Below are 19,708 nucleotides of genomic sequence, written 5' to 3'. Positions count from 1 at the left end.
TACAGTGTGTTATTGTACCTAGAGCTGACTAACATACACCTAGAAGTCTTAATGAATTTCATGCATTTGTTTACATGTCTTGAGGGCTGTAAACAACACTTAGAACATTAAGAGCTTTTAAGAGATGTTTTTGTTGTTGAGATATAATTCAGATACCATAAAACCCTTTTGAAGTGTATAATTTAGAATTTTTCAGCATTTTCACTAAGTATCATAAATAAATGGCCAACAACCACCACAAATTCTAGAATAGTTTCATCACCCCCCAAAAAAAGGACATTAGCAGTCTCTTAGAATTTTGTAGGTGAATAACTTAATGAAAATGTAAGAAAATTCTTAGAAGAGCTCCTATTTCCAAACTAGCATGATGATATAAACATTGCAATGTAAGAAAATTCTTAGAAAAGCACCTATTTCCAAACTAGCATGATGATATAAACATTGCAGAAAAAAAATCTTTTTCAGAAATGTTTCTCTATTAGGGTATTTTAAGGTCACTCTATTTTTTTTTTTTTTTTAGATAATTATTTTTTATTGAAGGGTAGTTGACACACAGTATTACATTACATTAGTTTCAGGTGTACAACACAGTGATTCAACATTTATATACATGATAATTCTAGGTACCAGCTATCACCATACCAAGTTGTTACAATATTTTGACTATATTCCTTATGCTATACATTACATCCCGGTTACTTATTTATTTTACAATTGGAAGTGTGTACTTTTTTTTGGTTGTTGTTGTTAAGGCATCTCTCATATTTATTGATCAAATGGTTGTTAACAACAATAAAATTCTGTATAGGGGAGTCAATGCTCAATGCACAATCATTAATCCACCCCAAGCCTAATTTTCGTCAGTCTCCAATCTTCTGAAGCATAACAAACAAGTTCTTACATGGAGAACAAATTCTTACATAGTGAATAAGTTACATGGTGAACAGTACAAGAGCAGTCATCACAGAAACTTTTGGTTTTGCTCATGCATTATGAACTATAAACAGTCAGTTCAAATATGAATACACATTTGATTTTTATACTTGATTTATATGTGGATACCACATTTCTCTCTTTATTATTTTTAATAAAATGCTGAAGTGGTAGGTAGATACAACATAAAGGTAGAAAACATAGTTTAGTGTTGTAAGAGAGCAAATGTAGATGATCAGGTGTGTGCCTGTAGACTATGTGTTAATCCAAGCTAGACAAGGGCAATAAAACATCCACATATGCAGAAGATTTCTCTCAGAACAGGGAGGGTGAGGTTCTAAGCCTCACCTCTGTTGATCCCCAATTTCTCACCTGATGACCCCCCTGCGACTGTGCCTGTCTTAGGTTGTTCCTCCCTTGAGGAATCTTACCCGTCTCTGGCTAACCAGTCATCTTCCGGGGCCAATACAGGGAAATGTTAAGTTGGTAAGTGAGAGAGAAGCCTTATTGTTTGAAATGGTTAGCTTTTTATTTCTTTGCATATTTATGCCCTGTGGCTTCTATGCCCAGCATTTGTCTTGAGGTATCTTTACCACTTGGAAGAATTATGATACTCGGTAAATTTGATATGAGGCACGAATTCTATTCAAGGGTTGTAATTAGGAAGGAAGAAGAAAAGCTATAGAAGTAGCAGGCGGGAGAAAACATGGGAAGATTGATTATTTCTTTGACATATCTTCTTGTAGAGTAACTTCAGCATGTATAGATTTTAAGCTACTACTTAAATTGTGCACACACATTAACATAATAGGAGTATAGTTACATAACCAAAGCATACCTGTAATTACCAGCCATCTCCAGTGAAACCAAGAAAACCAGTTAGGCACCCTAGGCATTTGTGAAAACTTATCAATGATATGATGGTTATTATCTAACTGAATTTGAATAGTTTGAGAAAAATCAGACAAATTAAAACAACCCATTCCTGGGCACTGTTCACATCCCATATGTTCTTTTAACAGTAAATAGTCTGTAGTTGTAAGATTTTGGAGCGCTACAATTTGCACTTCTCCTAATTCTTGGTTGAGTTCCAACAGTATAGATCCAGTCAAATTTGTTGTTTTACTGTATGCACAGGCCAGCTTAGATATCTCCTTCATTCCCATGGCAAGTCCAGGAGCTGGTGGGATGAGTGCATCTACAGCTGTAGCAGTGCGTGGATCTTTGTTGGGGTTTTTTGATGATCATCTTCTGTCATGAGTCTTCCCGAGAGTGCTGATGTTGGAAGTTCTCTTTCATATCGTATCTTAGTTCATTTTCGGGGTAGCCAAATTAGGCTTTGATCCTCTGTATAAACACAAACAGACCCTTTGCCTACACTTTTATATGTCCTTTATATCATTGTGTAGAACTCATTAGAGGTCACCACATAGGAACTGCATTTTTTTTTTTTAATCATTAATCTACACTTACATGACGAATACTTTGTTTACTAGGCTCTCCCCTATACCAGTTCCCCCCTATATACTCCTTTACAGTCACTGTCCATCAGCATAGCAACCTGTTGTAGAATCACTACTTGTCTTCTCTGTGTTGTACAGCCCTCCCCTTTCTCCCACCCCGCTATGGATGCTAATCTTAATACCCCCCTACTTCTCCCCCCCTTATCCCTCCCTACCCACCCATCCTCCCCAGTCCCTTTCCCTTTGGTACCTGTTAGTCCATTCTTGAGTTCTGTAAGGTCACTCTATTTTTAAAATAAGTTACACCCACATTTCCCATATATTTGAAATATAAATATTTAATATTCATTTTAATTGCTATTATAAGGCAAAAGCCACTTGGGGATTTAATTTTCAGTCTACAGATCACAGAGAAATTCTTATGTTATAAGTCACAAGGCATTCAGAAGGGAAAAAAATAATCTTACATAGTTCAAGGCCATCAGTGACTGAGGAAAACATGTTATAGAATCTACTTTTACACTAAAAAAAAAAAATTCTTGATCAAATGCCAAGAATAAAATATCAAAATTTCTAATAATAAGGACCAGAGCTTCAAAATTCAGGAAATCCACACTTTAAAAATGAAATGTCAAAATCCCAAAGAATGGCAGGATTGAAAAACTATTCTGGTTGGATAATTGACACCATACTTAACCACTATTACACATTTTTTTAGATAACAAAGCAAGCTATATTTTTTAAAGCCCTATAATGACAAACTCATTTTATTGACTAACAACAAAAGAGAGAGAGAGAGATCTTATTTCAGAGAGTAACTCCATAAAAGGGATGCCACTGGAAAAAAGTTTATTGAAGACTTGCATGTTGAATAATGGGATAAATAAGAAACTCATGTCAAGAGCAAAATGTTTCTAAACTCGAAAAACATATTTTCTGCTTTATTTTGCTGGATCTTATTAAATTATTTTTACCAAATCTAAGAAACTAGAAAACTGCCACTAGAGTCACCACCATTATCTATGATTCCAGCAAAAACAAAAGTGAAAATCTGACCAAGAGCAAGCGAAGTAACCAGTGAGCTTTCAAGTATCCTGACCCCACCTAAGCTGCCCAACCAGTTTTTATTTTTACTCTCCTCTTTCCGGTACTGGTTTTGCATAGGACCAGCTGCATTGTGCCAATCTGGGTCACTCAACCAGAGGATCAGTGGGCGACAGCCGCGGATCCACTTTTAGAAGGGCCCTGCATGCCTGGGGAGTAGGCAGGCACAGAGCCGAACATTCTCCAGCCCTGCAGGGTCCAGCAAATAGCAACTGTGTGGCTCTGCTATTTCTCGGCTTCTGGCTCCAAAAAATTTCTCCTCACCTGAGGAATATGAAGTTCAGTGGAGAAAACAACCCAGAATTCAGTATTCGATACTTCCACTTCTAACATTTTTCAAAAGCTACTATAATTCAATTAAAAAGTCCATATATATTGGGAAGAAAGAATTGAATTAACCAGGCCTGACCTTTTTTCTTTCAGACTTACTGAGGTATAATTGATAAATAAATTGTAAGATAGTTAAAGTATGTATCGTGATTCACCATATGTATACACTGTGAACGGATGCCTCCCATTTAGTTAGCACATTTCGTTACCCTAAAATATATGTAAGTAAATATATATATAAGGCATAAAGGTGTGTGTATATATATATGTTAATATACATGCATATCTTTTGAGGGGTTTTTTTGGGTGAGATCACTTAGGTTCTACTTTCTTAGAAAATTTCAATTATACAATACAGTGTTATCAATTATAGTCACTGTGTAGGCAGTACAGAACAGGGCAGACAAGTAATGACTATAGCACCTTACTATGCTGATAGAAGTGACCTCAATGGAGGGGGTGAGGACTTGATAATATGGGTGAATGTTGAAACCCCTGTGTTGTTTATATGAAATCATCATGATTGTATATCAATACTTTAATTTTAAAAAAATGACAGTCACTGTGCTATACATTAGATCCTCAGACCCTGTTCACCTTATAGCTGTAAGTCTGTATCCTTTTACGGACCTCTCCCTATTCTCTCCATCTCCAGCTGCTGGCAATCACTTTTCTACTCCATTTCTATGAGTTTGACTTTTTTTTTAAGATTCCACCTGCAAGTGAAAGCATGAAGTATTTATCTTTCTTTCCAGCTTATTTCACTTAGAATAATCCTCTCAAGGCCCATCCATGTTGTCACATACAACAGTATTTCCTTCTTTCTCCTGGCTGAGTAATAGTCCATTGTCTATGTGTGCCACATCTTTTTTACCTATTCATCCATGGATGGACCTTAGGCTGTTTCCCTGTCTTGTCTACAGTGAATAACACTGCAGTGCAGACATCTCTCTGCTATCTTGTTTTCATTTCCTTTGAATATATACCCAGAAGTGGGATTGCTGCATCATATGACAATTCTTCTTTTTAACTTTTGAGGAACCTCCATACTGTTCTCCATAGTGGCTGCACAAGTTTACATTCCTACCAATAGTGCATGAAGCTCCCTTTCTCCACACCCTCACCAACATTTGTTTTCTCTTGTATTTTTGACAATGACCATTCTAACTGGTATGAGGTGGTATCTCATTGTGGTTTTGATTTGCATTTCCCTGATGATTAGAGGTATTTAGTACCTTTTCATGAACATGTTGGCCATTGGTATGTCTTCTTTAGAAAGTGTCCATTCAGTTCCTCTGCCAATTTTCTCATTGGATTGTTTGTATTTTTTGTTATTGAGTGATGTGAGTAATATTATTTTTCAATCAGCACTTCAAAATCAACCTCATGCATTCAACTGCATTTTTATACCTAACAGAACCAATTAGGTGCTGATAACACTTGGCATTCAATATCTCTAAAACTGACCCTTTTCCAGTCCTATAAATACAGGAATAAAACAATCTGTTAATGCATCCTTAAAACCAATCCCAAATTATTATATAACCTCGTGCTCCCTCCAAGAAATATCCCCAATCTGAGTTTTTTGTTTTATTTTTTGAATTCCCTTTCTCTATATTCTTACCACCCATGTGTTTCTATATATTACCACATTTTAATTGAAATGTTGGTAATTGTTAGTGGCCTCCTCAGCATCTATTTCCCCAAGATTTTACTTCAGAGAATTGGGTAACAGCCAGAATCTTTGTTAGAGATGGATCAGAGTGGACCCAGACTGGCTTAAGCTAATCAACTTATCTACTCCCATAGCAATCATAAAAGAAGGTTGTGTCCCATTTCTCTGCTCAGAGGGTATAAAGAGAATATGAGGACTGAAATTGCTCTTGCCCAGCAAGCCCTCAAATGGAAAAGCCTAGATTTCTGGGATAGGGAAGGACAGGTATGGATGCACAACATGAGCCTGAACATAAAGACCCACAATACACAGGAAGCTGAAAGGCCGAGAATACCCTTGTCCTCACTAATATGCTGCTGCTGAGTCAACCTTCTCTGAAGTAGGGATCTCCCTCCAGACTGTCAAGGAGCCTATAAATAATCTTTTTTTTTTTTCTAAAGCCAGTTTAGGTTGGATTTCTGTTGTTTGCACCCATCAGAATACTATTTAAAATAAAAAAAAATTTTTGTTTTGATTGAAAAAATTACTAACCACACACTCATATAAAACCAAATGAATAAAAAACAAGATTTTTTAACACTGTGGTCTATCATGCCAGAGCTACACTAGGGTCCTCAGGTCCACTTGGATCCTTGAGTCCACATATGCATAGAATGTGGGTTTGGGGAGATGCTTAAAGTGTCCTTTGGACAAGAACTCTCTCCTTCCCAGCAACTATAAAGCAGTGTATTGGGTGAAGAGATTCATTCTGGGGATTTCTTTTAAAATACTGAAAGCAGATCCAAGGCCCACACTGGGCTCCAGCATCCTTAGGCATGGGCACATGAGCACAACCCTCCCAGCCCTGTCTGTATTCCATACAACCTGCTCTTTCGTCTCTGAACATGCAGAACACATGGAGTTCTATGTGCAGGGTCTGTCTTTCCTGGTGGAATGTAACCCCACAAATTTGTCTCAAATACTAGTGAGTTCCTGGGATGTGCTCAATAAATATATGATAAAGGAATGAATAATGCCCGAAACTGAGACAAATTGCCAATACGCATTTACTGGTGCAGGAAGGCCACAATGAATAACAGCAGCCTAGAAGGCAATGATCCTCAGACATACCGCTTCCCTCAAGTCTCAGTTTCCTCATTTACAACTCACTTCCCAATAGCTTCTAACCCAGAACAAGTAACTCTTGTAGGTTCCCTTGGGAAGAAGAGAGCTGTTTTAAGTACTACTAAGGCACAAAATCCCAAAGAAAAATGCCTCAGAAAAAAAAGTGCAATATTGCACTACCTCTCCAAAGTGTGCGGTGAGAGCTTCTCCTGGGAATGTTGCCCAAGGTCTTCTGACAGTAGGTAGGAAATGTAATGTTCCTAAAAGAGTTTCCCTATGACCCAAGATCCCAGACTTCAGCACCAGGAATCTTAGGTCTGCATAAAGCATTAAGATCCAAGCATGTCTCCTATAAAATGTGCATATTCTCAAAAATGAAGGAATAATGTCTTAAAGTAAGATAAACAACCTCCTATTTTACAAAATTACCACACTCAAAAATAACAGAGCTTATGGAACATATAAAGTTGGGGCAGCTACCAAATCCCATTCAATTTTGTAACCAGAACACTAACAAAACCATTAAGATAAAACTGTTTCCTAGCAACCGCCAGTTCCATGCATAAACAAAATACTCAATAAAAGCTCTTAAGGGAAAGAGGAGGGAGGGAGGGGCTGGTCATCTCCTTGGTTAGACAGCGAGTTGGGATCCTAATTTTTTTTAGAAGTTTTGCTTTTACTTCTAGGGAATACTGGTCACCAGCCCAAGCTCAAGCTCTGCAACAAGATTGCCTAGGTTCAACTCCCAGCTCTGCCACTTACTAGCTGTGTGAGTTCAGGCAAATCAGCTGTGTTCCAGTTTTTCCCAGCTGTAAAATGGGCATAAAATGGTGCTTACTTGAGAAGTACCTTGTGTGCCAGGCATGGTGCTAGGTGTGAGATATATATATATATATGTGTGTGTGTATGTATATATATATATATATGTGTGTGTGTGTGTGTGTATATATATATATATATATATACACACACATACATATAAAATCTCATTAATCCAACAGGTGCTATACTGGTCCTGGAACACTGTAAGTGATCTAAAAGTGTGTTAGGCATTATTATTTTTATTTGGCACTGATCTAGCCATTTCATCACATTATGTTACAAATTCTGTTGGCTGTTGCAACTTGATGAATCAGGCTTCTACTTGTCACCCACCCCTCTTATCTATGACATTTTGCAAGAAACCTGCGGAAACAGGCGGCAACCACATCTGTTGGTGGATGACATCATTCAGCTCCAAAAGCTCCTTTTTTTAAATTTCTGTAGGAAAGGCAGAGAGGATGCTATTTCTCAGCGTTTCCACTGGGTCATGACAATTAATGATCATCACCATGGCAATTTATTAACACCAGCTACTCATTTTCCTTTTAAAAACACCTATCTAATAAGAACTTGTACAGGTTACCACAATAATAAAACTCCTCAGTGCTTTTTCTTTTTAGATATTCTGTAAGCAGAAGTACTTGGTCTTTTTCTCATACTGAAAAGTAGAAATCACCCGACTCCCAGCACAGGTGAGAGAGAGGAGGCTGACTGATTGCTTGAGGTGGGGAGAGAAGGACAGGGTGAGAGTCCCAGGGCAGAATGTATTGAAGAACAGAGATGTCTGCTCTCCAACCCTGAGGACAGGAGCTCCAAGTTCAGTGAGCCCTGCATGGCTCCAACCTGAGGGGAAGATTGGCCGCCTAAGTAATTCCTTCAGCTGCTATCACCTACCTAAGAGCCAACAGTGGGATCACCTTCCAAGTGTCCAATCACTGACTGTCTCCAGGCAACTATTGGGTAAACTGCTTTTTTTAATCAGTCTTTTAAAAAAACAAAACAAAACACTTTGCTTCCTGTCAGGGCAGCAACAGAGTCTATTTTCTCTACCACAGCAGAGTCCAAGTGCCAATCAGGCAACAGTAGCTGAGCACAGGCTCACTGAGGAATCTCTCGTGTGGTGGGTGATGGGGCTGTAGGGCTCTAGCAGGGAGCAGAGTGAATAAACCAAGGAGGAGTGGGACAATGATTAATTCCTTGGCCCCAAGATCTTGGGGTTTATCAGAGCAGGCAGATCCCATACACCCATACATTTGTTACAATCAAATCTGACATTTCTAACAGAGCTGAATACTAATATCAGGTGTGTACAGAGAAGGAAGGATTAATGAGCTGAGAGGAATCAGTGAGTCTGCCACAGAGGCAGTTATATTTAAGCTCGATCTTGAAAGGATCTTTTCCTGGAGAATTGGAGGGAAATTCCAGGGTACCCTACCTGAACAGCCCTTCTCCCATTTTTCCTGAGAACTAGAACCCAGACAATTACCTGGGGACACTGCAGACTCCCGTAGAATTGTTACCAAAATTCTCAACAATAAAATTACAGCAGACAGGTCAGGAAGAATTTTCTAGAAGACATCTTGTAAGGGAAGGATGCACTCTTCATTTTCCATTCCTTTATCCTGCTTCCTGGAAAGGCAATGTGATGATGAATCTTTAGCAGCCATATTGGACCATGAGGAAGGGGATCTAGAGATGGTGGGTTCAAATGTGGAAAGAAACCTGTCCCAGACCTCCAGAGTTTACAGCTTACAGGGCTCCCAAATGGCACATGACTTTATTTGCATATAAAGTCCCTTCTTTTAGAAGAATCTGGAGGCAAGTTCCTGAATCAGAAAACAACTGTGGGTCATAGTCCAAGTCTCACACAAAATTGCTCTGCTCAGTCACTGAAAAGCAGGTAGATTTCTTTCAGCCCCTTCTTGCCTCAGAGTGGACAGCCCCCCCCCAGCCCCTATTTTTTGTAAGAATTTTAATCCTAGAGTCTGGGCTCAAATATAAATTCCAGAGTCCTCTCTGCCATTTCTCCTAGAACAGGAATTCTTGATTTATCTGTGGCTTGATCCTAAGTGGTGCAGTGGGTCATCACACAAACACTACCCTGACTGGCCTGTAAGAATATTCGAGATGATGATGGGGGGAGTCTAGTAACCATAATGTCGTTCATGCAACTGTAGATTAATGGTACCAAAATAAAAATAAAGAAAGAAAGAAAGAATATTCAAGAACTTCTGACTCAGCAACCTTCCCATTCCCTTCCCCCACACGCACCTTCAACACACCTGGAGAACTTTCAGAGCATACTCTACCTTTTTTCAAAGCATAATCACAGTAAAAGCATGTGTTATGTTGTGTTATGTATATACACAGGCCCTTGTCTCAATAAACCAGCAACAATCTAATTCCCCTGCTCAGCACCCTTCAATGGTCTTAACTTGAATGTTACTTTCCCTGTGAGTCCTTGTCTGCCCAAAGTACTTTTCTCTTAAGCCTCTATTCTTTGTCTTCATAGCACTTCTGCCAATTTGTAATGATGTATTCACTGTTTAAGTGTTCCCCACCACCACTCCCACTACATTATGCATTTCATGTGACCAGGAATTATGTTTACTTTTCTCCATCTAAGCCTGGTCCTTAGCATTGTGCCTGGTACATTGGGAGTACAGTAAACACTTTTCTGGAAAATAATTTTAGAAATTCTTTAAAACACTTCCACACATTAATGCTATTTTCACCATTAATGCTGATTTTTAGTGTTTACACTGCAAGCACACTTACAAATGAGTGACAGCCAAGCATCCCAAGTAATCATTTTCCTACTTAAAACCATTTGACTGAGACTATCCTAGCTTCCATTCAACTCATTAGAATAAAATAATTGTTCGAATATCATTTTTTTTAATGTTTCTTAAGGAAGGAAAAGACAACTGTGTACTCGGCACAATGAATATAAATTTAATGCCTTGGTTAAAAAAAAAAGGTTAAGGATTTTTTTGTATCAGTATTGGGTCCTATAAATAATGCCACAAACCTTTCTGCCCTTGACCTTTATTTAAAAAAAAAAACAAGTTCAGGTCTATTCTTACATGGCCTCCTAATAAGTTATTTAGGGATAGATGGGTGGGGTGCATCCCTAATTTCTAAGGTCCACCAGGAGGCCAAGCGGCACCCTGCACTGCCTGTGCTAGAGTCACAGCCACGGGCAGAGCGGTGGAAACATGCAGCCTTCTCAGCCTGACCAATATTTTATTCTTAAGCTCCCAGCATAGATATATGGATACAGCTTTGCTGATAGTATAAGTTCAGTGGGATAGTGTAAGTTTAGTGACATAAAATGTCAGCCAAGATAGTCCTTAGGTGCATGTTATGAGTGTGTCACCTCAGTTTTTTCCCTTACGCCAAAGATAAGTCTGTGAGGCCACCCCCTCAGGGCTAGCTGCATGAAGACATCTCTTTGGGAGTGTTGCTTTCAATACTGCAAACATGGAATTTTACCACAGGAGAACTGAACTCCATTACATCACTTTTCCTTGCGTTGAGAGATACAACATCCCCTCGTGTCCAGGCAAAACCTTTTCCAATGTTCTGACACTCTTCTTTTTTTTTTCAGGACTATTTTTTTTCCAGTATTATCCAGTAACCCTCTAGTTGAGGTTATTTTTATATTTCTCAATCATTTAAAAATAAGGTTCTATTATTTTTTTTCCTTTCCTCATTTGATTGCAACTGAAGTCACCCTTTGTCCTACCCTGCCTCCCCCAAAAGAAGATCATATCTGATACCTTTCTTTTGCTTCAAATGTCAACATACACACATCCTTAGGAACAAATGAGGGAAATATTATAAAATGGTTTTGCATAGTTTTCTAAATTACAGAAGAGTGAGCTGGGCTTAAGAAGAAAATCTAGCTTCAATGAGAATAGTTTAGTCAAAAATCAACCAGTGTTAGCTGATTCAGTCCTCAACTATGCAAATAAAGGCCAGAATGATTAGAGTCAGGCTGGAATGTAGAACAGGACAGCCAAGGACAAGCCAAGATTCCCGGAAATCACACAGCTGCTCTGTTCAACCCTTCACTCCTTTAGAATGAGACCCGGATACCTGCAGGAGAGGCTGCCAATCTCCTCTCTTGATGCACCTGCCTCTTGGCTGAGCTAAACAACAAAACTGTTCCCAGGTGAGATTTGTCCAGATGTGAGAATGCTCAGGGAAAGGTGAAGGAGCTGTGGTAAAGGCCGCAGACAGACGTGCCAACAGCCCTTAAACATCAGCACTGAGAAGCAGTATCTCTTTGCACTGATACTTGGAGAACAAAACAAGCCACACAGGTTATTAGGTCTTTACTCAAACTCTGGGAAATGTAAATATGGCCTAATGCACCTTCTTCATTAGAAAAAGCACACACAGACTATGCATTTATTCATCCCCAGTGCAGAACATGCATTGGAGATAAACTATAACAAGACAGCCATGGTCCCTATTTACATATACATAAACTATATATATAAACTCTTCTAGAATATCTGTCCTCTTAAAAAATCATATGATAATGAATCAGCAAGCTTAAAAAACTTAAAAACTAATTACTTACCTACTGGCCTTTTGCCCTAATAAAATTTCAGTGGTGTGATTAGGGGCCATGGAGTACCAACAGAAGACAGAAACCAGATTCCAGCAATCGTGAACTCCAGACAACCCCAGTGCCCAGTTCCACCTTCACAGCACAAGGTCTGAAGGCAGCAAGCGAAGGTGCACTAGTGGGGTGAGGGTTTTAACAATGTGGGTAACTGTTGAACCACTGTGTTGCATACTTGAAACCAATATAATTTTGTGTTTCAACTATACCTCAATTTTTAAAAATACACTTAAAAAATGGGTGTAGAGCCTGATTTCCCTCCCATTGACTAAGCCAGACCCTAGCAACATGACTGCAACAAAGAGAATAAGGTGAAAGTGCTGGTATATGACTTCAGAGACTAGGTCACAAAAGTTATCGCAGTTTCTCACTGTGTGTCTGGACCACTCCCTCTGCGGGAGGCCTACCAGTACGGCAGGAGGACCTCGGGCAGCCTAAGGAGGAGCCCCCATGGAGAAGAACCAAAGTTCCTGACAACACCTGGGGATTTGCTAGGAGGGTGAGTGAGTCATCTTGGAAGCAAATCCTCCAGCCCCAATCAAGTCTTCAGTGACTATAGCACATTGTGAACCCTTAAGAGAGACCTGACCCCGAAGCACCCAGTCCAGCCACTCTCTGATCCCTGACCCCTCAGAAACTATGTGAGATAATAAATGTTTATTGTTCAAAAACAAAAAAAATGGCAGGGGGTGGGGGTGAGGTGCCTGGTTCTTCCTGCCTGAGAGCCTGGTAGCACCACCTTCTTGGTTTCCTGCCCTTCCACCCCCCGCTGTGATGCCGAGGTGGTCTGTCCAAGTGAGGAGAGCCCCTCAGCCCTGCAGCTAAAAAGAGGAACACTATGAGGAATCCATATACTGTCCCAGTGTGCAGGGGCATGGGGAGGAGGCCTCTGCACTGTCACAGGAGGAGAGGGCTCAGTCTGTACAGGAATTTTACACATGGCCCTAATGTGAGAAGCAATGCTGCAAGGGACCAGATAGGCTGCAGAGGCAGACAGCCTAGGTTCAAATCCTGACTCTATCAAGTTCTTACTGACTAGGTGACCCTGGATAAGTTTCCTAACTCGTAGAATTTCCTCAACTGCAGATTTCAGATATCTGGAGATACGTATATATATATATATATATATATATATATATATACATATATTCATAGAAGTTAAATGATGCTTTAATCAAGTCCTAGTTCTACTATTTACTAGTAACTTTGGGCAAGATACTTTCTCTCTTAGAGCCTCAATTTTCTCATCTGTAAATGAGGATAAAAATAGTGCTTACTTATAAGGGATTAATGCACACATAGCATTTAAGCCTAATGCCTGGAATATAGCAAGCATTCAATAATTATCAGCTTTTATCATCATGAGCAACAGTTTCATTACCATCATTATCATTATCTTGTTACTTCTAACTATGCCACTTTTAAGTTTCAGAATGGTCCAAAGCAAAAAGAGAAGGTGCCAGCCCCATTTTCAGGAGCTGGCTGGTCCCACCTGGCACTGCCTGCCACCCACGGAATCACAGCCAAATGTCTGCATCATGGCTCCATTGTCATCCAGCGGCAGGGAGCAGGGGGCCAAGAGATACAGTTGCTGGGAACATGGCCCACCCTATCCCTTCTTAGTGGCCAGAACTCAGTCTGCCTGTTCGGAGCTTGCTTGATGCAAACTGGGTTTCCAGGGAGATGCTTGAGGCAAGAAGTGCCAACTCCACCTCTTACTGCATTTCCCCTTTTCCCAAATCTGTGGGACCTCACTGTTCTCCGACCACGTGACAGCACTGTGTCATAGAAGCCCTTGTATACAAACAAGCCAGACTATTTAAATGTCATTGTGAGAAAGATGCTGCCTGCTGTAATTTACATTTCTATTCAGACCACTATCCCTTTTTTTGATCTAGCCAGAAAACTTTCTCTTTCTCTTCCTGCGTCTCCATGCAATGCTGGAGAACCATATGCAAAGTTAAATCTCTGTTGTAGTAAAAAGATGTAAGAGTCATCAAGTCCCAACAGAGGTGGAATATTAGAATGACTATGTAGCTAATGGCATATGTTCACTCATCATTACATTGCAAGTGTCATATGTTACTGGCCACTAAACGCTAGAGTCTCTCAAAGGATACTCATAAATTTTCCCCACTGTCAACCAATACATCTTTCAGTCTTAGAAAGCTAAGATACCCTTGGTGCTTTTAATCTTGAAAATTAGGTCCCAGTTGAATAAGAAAATAATTCTATGTGGGCAGGGGGGGAATGACCCAAAATGACGAACTGATTCCTTCCAGTACTAGCTCCCACTCATGTGAAATATGAATTAGGTCACAAATAAGATTATATTCATCAGCAAGCCCCACAGGCATGCTATGATTAAGTTAAAGGAGTCCAGAAACTTCTCAAGTTGAGAAGTAAGGCTGAGTTGGGTTGAAAATTTCAACCCCTCCCTAAAGGCCTGGTGACCTGTTCCAAATCACAAATGAAATCAAGTGGAAGGGACATCTGTTTCTCCAGAAAGTGTCTGGCATTGCAGAGACAAACTACAGATTAGAACAGATAAATAGTTTGTTGTGGGCACAAGACACAAAGGCAGGTGTAGCGGGGAAACCTAAGAAAATTAGAATCACCTATCTGCTAACAAACTCTTGCAACTCAATAAATAACAGTGGGGGGAGGAGCAGCTGAGCAAGGGGAAGGAAAGAAAGAAAGGGAAGAAGTGGAAAGGAAAATAGAGGGGGAAATTCTTCTTTTCCCTAGCAGGCACTGACTCAACTTCAGTGAACAGAACACTGCTATGTTTGAGATGGCTATGTAGACGGTCATTATTGGCATAAGGATTTAATATTGGACTATCTGCAAAAGGACCAGCATTGAGCATTCTGGTTGGAGTTTGGTAAAAAAGACTATGCATTACACTTAAATATTCAAGAATGATATTGTAAGCCTTAATGGACTACTAAGATCATTTTATGAGTACCTATAACTGGTTTTGCTCTGATCCCTAAATCTCTTTTAATACAAGTTAGAGTAACTCAGAGCATCTATTTAACTTTCAGGCCAGGTATTCAGTTAATAAGGTGAGATACTAAATAACAGATCAGTAGATAATTGAATTACATTTTGTATACTAGGAAACGAGTTCTGAAGATTTTCTTTCATAGTTCTCTGTAGTTGTTACTAACAACAGAAACAATAATAGCAGTAACAGTATTGTTAAAAACAATAGTGTGTGATGACCATGGGGATGACAGTAGTCCTAACAGTAGTAATGGCACTAGTAAGGTAATAGCAGTAGTAATATTAATAATAATACTAACCATTACTTACATAGCACTTCTTAAATACTGGGTACTATTCTAAATATTTTAATTATGTTAACTTATTTAATTCTCATAACACGCCTAGAGATAGGTAAGCTGTTGTTAGTACCCCTGCTTTACAGATGCTTTCAACAATATCTCTGCTATTTTTGTCGTTGTTAACAGCTAGAATTAGTTTTCAAAGAAAATAATTTAGAACTAAAAGCAGACGAAACGCAGCCTGTCCAAGATCACACAGCTAGAAGGAAGTAAGTAGACCCAGGATTCAAATCTGGCTACTGGGCTTCAAAGTCTGACCTTGTAACCACTGAGCTGTCCTTATGGCCCCTTTGCCTAGAAGGTCTTCTAGATAAGAAGTATGGAAGGAAGTCAGGCCCCTGCCTGCTGGTAGCCAGAGTTAATACTGGAAGTTTGCTGTTTCCTTTAGGAGTCTCCCCAGACCCACACTAAGACAGGCAACCTGCTTCTTCAGCTATAAAAAATCACTGGAAGTGTTGCTGAGCTGTTCCCACAAGGCCTGTGACCTCCATGAGGGCTTTCACTTTTGCTAGCTAAGGCAGAAGCTGAGGGTGGACTAAGGTGGGAGCATCAGGTCCCAGGCCACCATTTCCTGCCCAGTAACACATCCCTCAAATAGCCAAGCTCCAGGCTGAGAAATTCCTCACTAGCAAGTGATCTCCCGGAGCTTGTTCCTTGAACCTTTATTAAGAATGAACATGTTCTCGCCAACAAATGACTCAAGCAAGACCGAGGACTGAGAAGAAGAAACAAGCTGCAAAGTTTGTTTATTAACCTGCTGCACCCAAGGGAATATTTTCCTGAAAGGGTGAAATTCCTGACTTCTCAAAAGCGGGGGGAGAAAAGCCTCTGGGAAATTTAATCACCGACTGAACAAAAGCAAAACACAAAGCCCTACCAATGAGGATGTTGCCGAAGACAATGGGGCCCCTAAAGGAGATGGAATTGTCTCGAGATAACAATCCACCCAGGAATTCGGCTCACATTAAGTACTACATTATTGCAATATTAGCCAAGGAATCTTTGTTCACTGGGCAACTGCGTGCAAAACCATCTGTTACTGCTCCCGGGTTCCCCCCCGCCCCGCCCCCCGTTCACAGACACAGCATTTACATTTCCAGAGGAAGCCCCAGGAAGGAGGCCGGGAGGTCTCTTATCTCTCCCTGGAGCAAACACCTTTTTATACAAACTGGGAGGGGAAGCTCCCAGAACCTGAACCTTTCCCAGAAACTGAACTCCGCAACTGAAAGGAGATAGGCCACTTCAATAATGCACATGCGGAGTCAAGCCTGCGGAGTCCTAAAGCCACGCACACCTTGTTACAGTTTTTGAATTCTCAAATTGGTAGACATGGTAAAGTATCAAGAATAATGCCAAACTGTCTATAGGGCCTAATGGGGTTCTACTCTTTTTGAAGGAAACCCTTCTTTTTTTAAAACCTGTGAAACCAGGACAAAAGATGATATTCTGTACTGCAAAATATTTAGCCTGAAATATGCCACCACTTAGACTGTGATCTTCTGGGCTGAAGGAGGTGTTTTAGATCTTGATTAAGGTGGGGGCTATAGTAGTACACACATGTCAAAATTCACAGAAGCATGTACTAAGATTGGTACACTTTCCTGTATGTACCTTATACCACAAAACATTTTTAAAAAGCAGTGTGTCAATATTCCTCACAATTAAGGAAACTGGGAATAAACCACCTGCCTTCAAGAACTGTAAGACTGCCCTGCTCTTATATCCTTTCCACACCACCATCCACATCCAAATCTCTCCTGAGAATTTTAAAGTTCAAGAACATGAAAAATACAATTCTCCAACTCTCAACTAAGCCAGTGACTCCAAATGTCTCCTGGGTGTCCTGGGAACCCGAGTATGCAGCACAGAGAGAGCACCTGTCACACCCAGGTCATTCCAGCCACATTTCCAAATTAAAAGCCAAGGTCTTTTTCTCATGTGGTCATGAGCATGGAGTTGGGAGAGAAGTGATTGGGGCTTTTAGCAAAAGAGCCTCAAGTTTACTCCTCTGTTTAACTGTATTTTTAAATAAATGTTTCTAAACTCTGCCTAATGCTCTTGCTCGCATGAAGCAGGTTAGCCCTGTAAGGTGCAGGCCTCTGGCTGGAGCATCAGAGCAGCCCACAGAGTGGTGTCCTTAGGCAGCTCGGCACATTTCAATCTGTACCATCTTAGCTCTGTGACCACAGCGTTGTCTGGAGCTCTGCAGTACCACAGGGGGCTGTCACTGAGTGAGTCTGAGTCACTAACAGACTTCACAGTCGCTGGGTCATAACTCGATGGTACATTTCTTCCTTTGAACCACCAGGCAAGGAAGGGCTGCCTGTCACGGAGGGCAAGAGCATCAAGTTCGCCTCCTGCCCAGCCTCAAGAAAAGCCGCCCATAGAGCGACACAGAGTCTCAGTGCATGCACCCTATGGAGTCACCCTTCCCCCCTCGCGCCCTCCAAGCGTCCTGACCCCCCACAGACACGTCATTTTGGGAGCGCAGGTCACCAAGCTGCATCTACAGATGACATCGAGAATCAGCATCACCCAACAGGCGATTCCCGGATTGAGCCGAGAGCTCCAGTGATTTCCCTGGCCTGACAGAGAGACATTTAAGAAGTGAAATATGCCAACATGCCGGGTACCCGGCACCTGGGGGCCCGCGCCTCCGCCTCGGGAATGGAGTGGAGGCTGCCAATGGCTGGGCAACGTCTATGCGGACGGCACGCTCGCAGATGGGTCTTGCAGGCTCCCCGGCCCTGTGCGCTGTGCCAGCCTCACACCTCATCGGATGCCGGGAATACAGCCAGAGGCTCTGGTGGGTATGCCCTTCCGTGGGGACACTGCCAACTCCAGAAGAACGGAGAGAGGGGCCAAGAGGAGAAAGGTAGGACAGGGCGCAGGACCCCCCGAAATGCGGCGTCCGTGAGGGCTCTGAGGGCTGGCACTTTCTGCGCCTTTGCGGAGCTTCTGTTCGCACTGCGCTTTCGTTGGCAACCCTGGAAGCCGCGGGAGCTGAGATTTGCGCGGCTGGCAGGCAGAACCGATGCAGGCGCGGGAGACCGCTTCCCGCCCCGAGGAGCACAGCTAGACTGCAGTGTCCCTCCTTCGCGCCCACCCTCGCCCGAGAGCCCAGTGCCAAAGCGCCAGGGCATCGCAGCTCGCCCGAGGCCCTGGCGGGTGATCCGGAGCAGCTGGCAAAAGAAAGTGGGGGAGGCGAGGCTGGACCTGTCGTCCGTGTGTGTGCGGGTTGGTGGCTCCGGGCGCCTCTGCAAGGCTGCCCGCCAGCCGTGAGCACCTACCTCGATCCACTTCTGCGCCTCGGAGAAGGCTGGCTCGGGGGGTGGCTCGGGCTGCAGCGGCTGCAGAGCTTCCAGACCGAGAGCGGGACAAGCCATTTGCGAAGCCCGGCGTGCACTCGAGCTGAGCGGCCAGGATGAGGACGACCGCGCCGCCGCTGCCGCCGCCGCAGGAGCGCGCTCCCCGCCCCTTCCCTCCCGCCGCTCTCTCCCCGGCCCGCCCCTCCCCCGCCCGGCGCAGGTCCCCGCGGAGAGCCGCGCTCGCGGCTGCAGGACGCCGCCAGTGAGTGCCCGGCGGGAGCGAGCGCGGAGGCGCGGGGAGCTCCCTCTCGCCCCCACCTTCCCCGGCCGCCCCGCCCCGCACCCGGTGGGGTGTCAGCCACCGACTAAAAATAACCAAGAGCGGGTCCTGCGTGTCTCCCTGCCCGCAGCGCGAGAAGGAGAGGGGCTCGATCAGCCGCCCCGCACGTCCCCGAGCCAGGCCGGCTGCAGAGGGACTAGCGGGTCGGGCCGCACCCGGAAGACGCGCGCCGACCCCGAGCGCACACGTCCCGGGGGGGAGCCCCCGCTGCCGCAGCGCGCAGGAGGACGCGGGGACAGTGGCCACACCGCACCTGCGGTAACTACCGCCGCAGAAGCGGGGACAGGAGGAGCAGCCCCCTGCCCCGGCGCCAGGGAGTGTTCAGTCACCCCATCTTTTTGTAAGAAAAAAAGGAAAGCGACCCCTATAAGCTTTCTTCTCCCCGGGCAAGCCACTTGTGTCCCAGTCTGTTGATTGATCCAGTCCGTATTTATTGTGTACCTACTATTTATTGTGTACTTAGTAGGCTCTGATGTAAGCTCTGGGGACCCACAGACGATAAAAGAAGTAAGAAAACGCCGCTGTCTTATCTCAAGATAATTATATTCTACAGGGAATAGGGGGGAAGGGCAGACAATAAACAGGTAAAACAAAAAAGGTAATTATGGAGAGTGATATATGTTAAGAAGATAAAAGAGAAGAT

At 42.6% G+C, this 19,708-nt stretch overlaps 1 protein-coding gene across 14 annotated transcripts in view; it reads right to left on the bottom strand.

The window, feature by feature from the left end:
• The window catches only part of LIMCH1 (LIM and calponin homology domains 1), a 311,556-nt gene extending 292,085 nt beyond the window's left edge, over positions 1–19,471 (bottom strand). For 5 of the 14 annotated variants that reach the window (XM_036908567.2, XM_036908568.2, XM_036908569.2 and 2 more), the window contains exon 1: positions 18,708–18,908. In XM_036908567.2, the coding sequence (XP_036764462.1) occupies positions 18,708–18,803 (96 nt within the window). In that variant the 5' untranslated portion in view covers positions 18,804–18,908. Of the gene's footprint in view, positions 1–18,707 lie in introns of all 14 variants that reach the window. The other 9 variants (XM_036908560.2, XM_036908561.2, XM_036908570.2 and 6 more) reach the window with 4 other exon arrangements.
• Between the last annotated feature and the right edge of the window lie 237 nt (positions 19,472–19,708).

Source organism: Manis pentadactyla, chromosome 5 (genome assembly GCF_030020395.1).
Source record: "Manis pentadactyla isolate mManPen7 chromosome 5, mManPen7.hap1, whole genome shotgun sequence".
Lineage (NCBI taxonomy): Eukaryota > Metazoa > Chordata > Mammalia > Pholidota > Manidae > Manis > Manis pentadactyla.
This window is presented reverse-complemented; position numbering and strand designations above follow the sequence as displayed.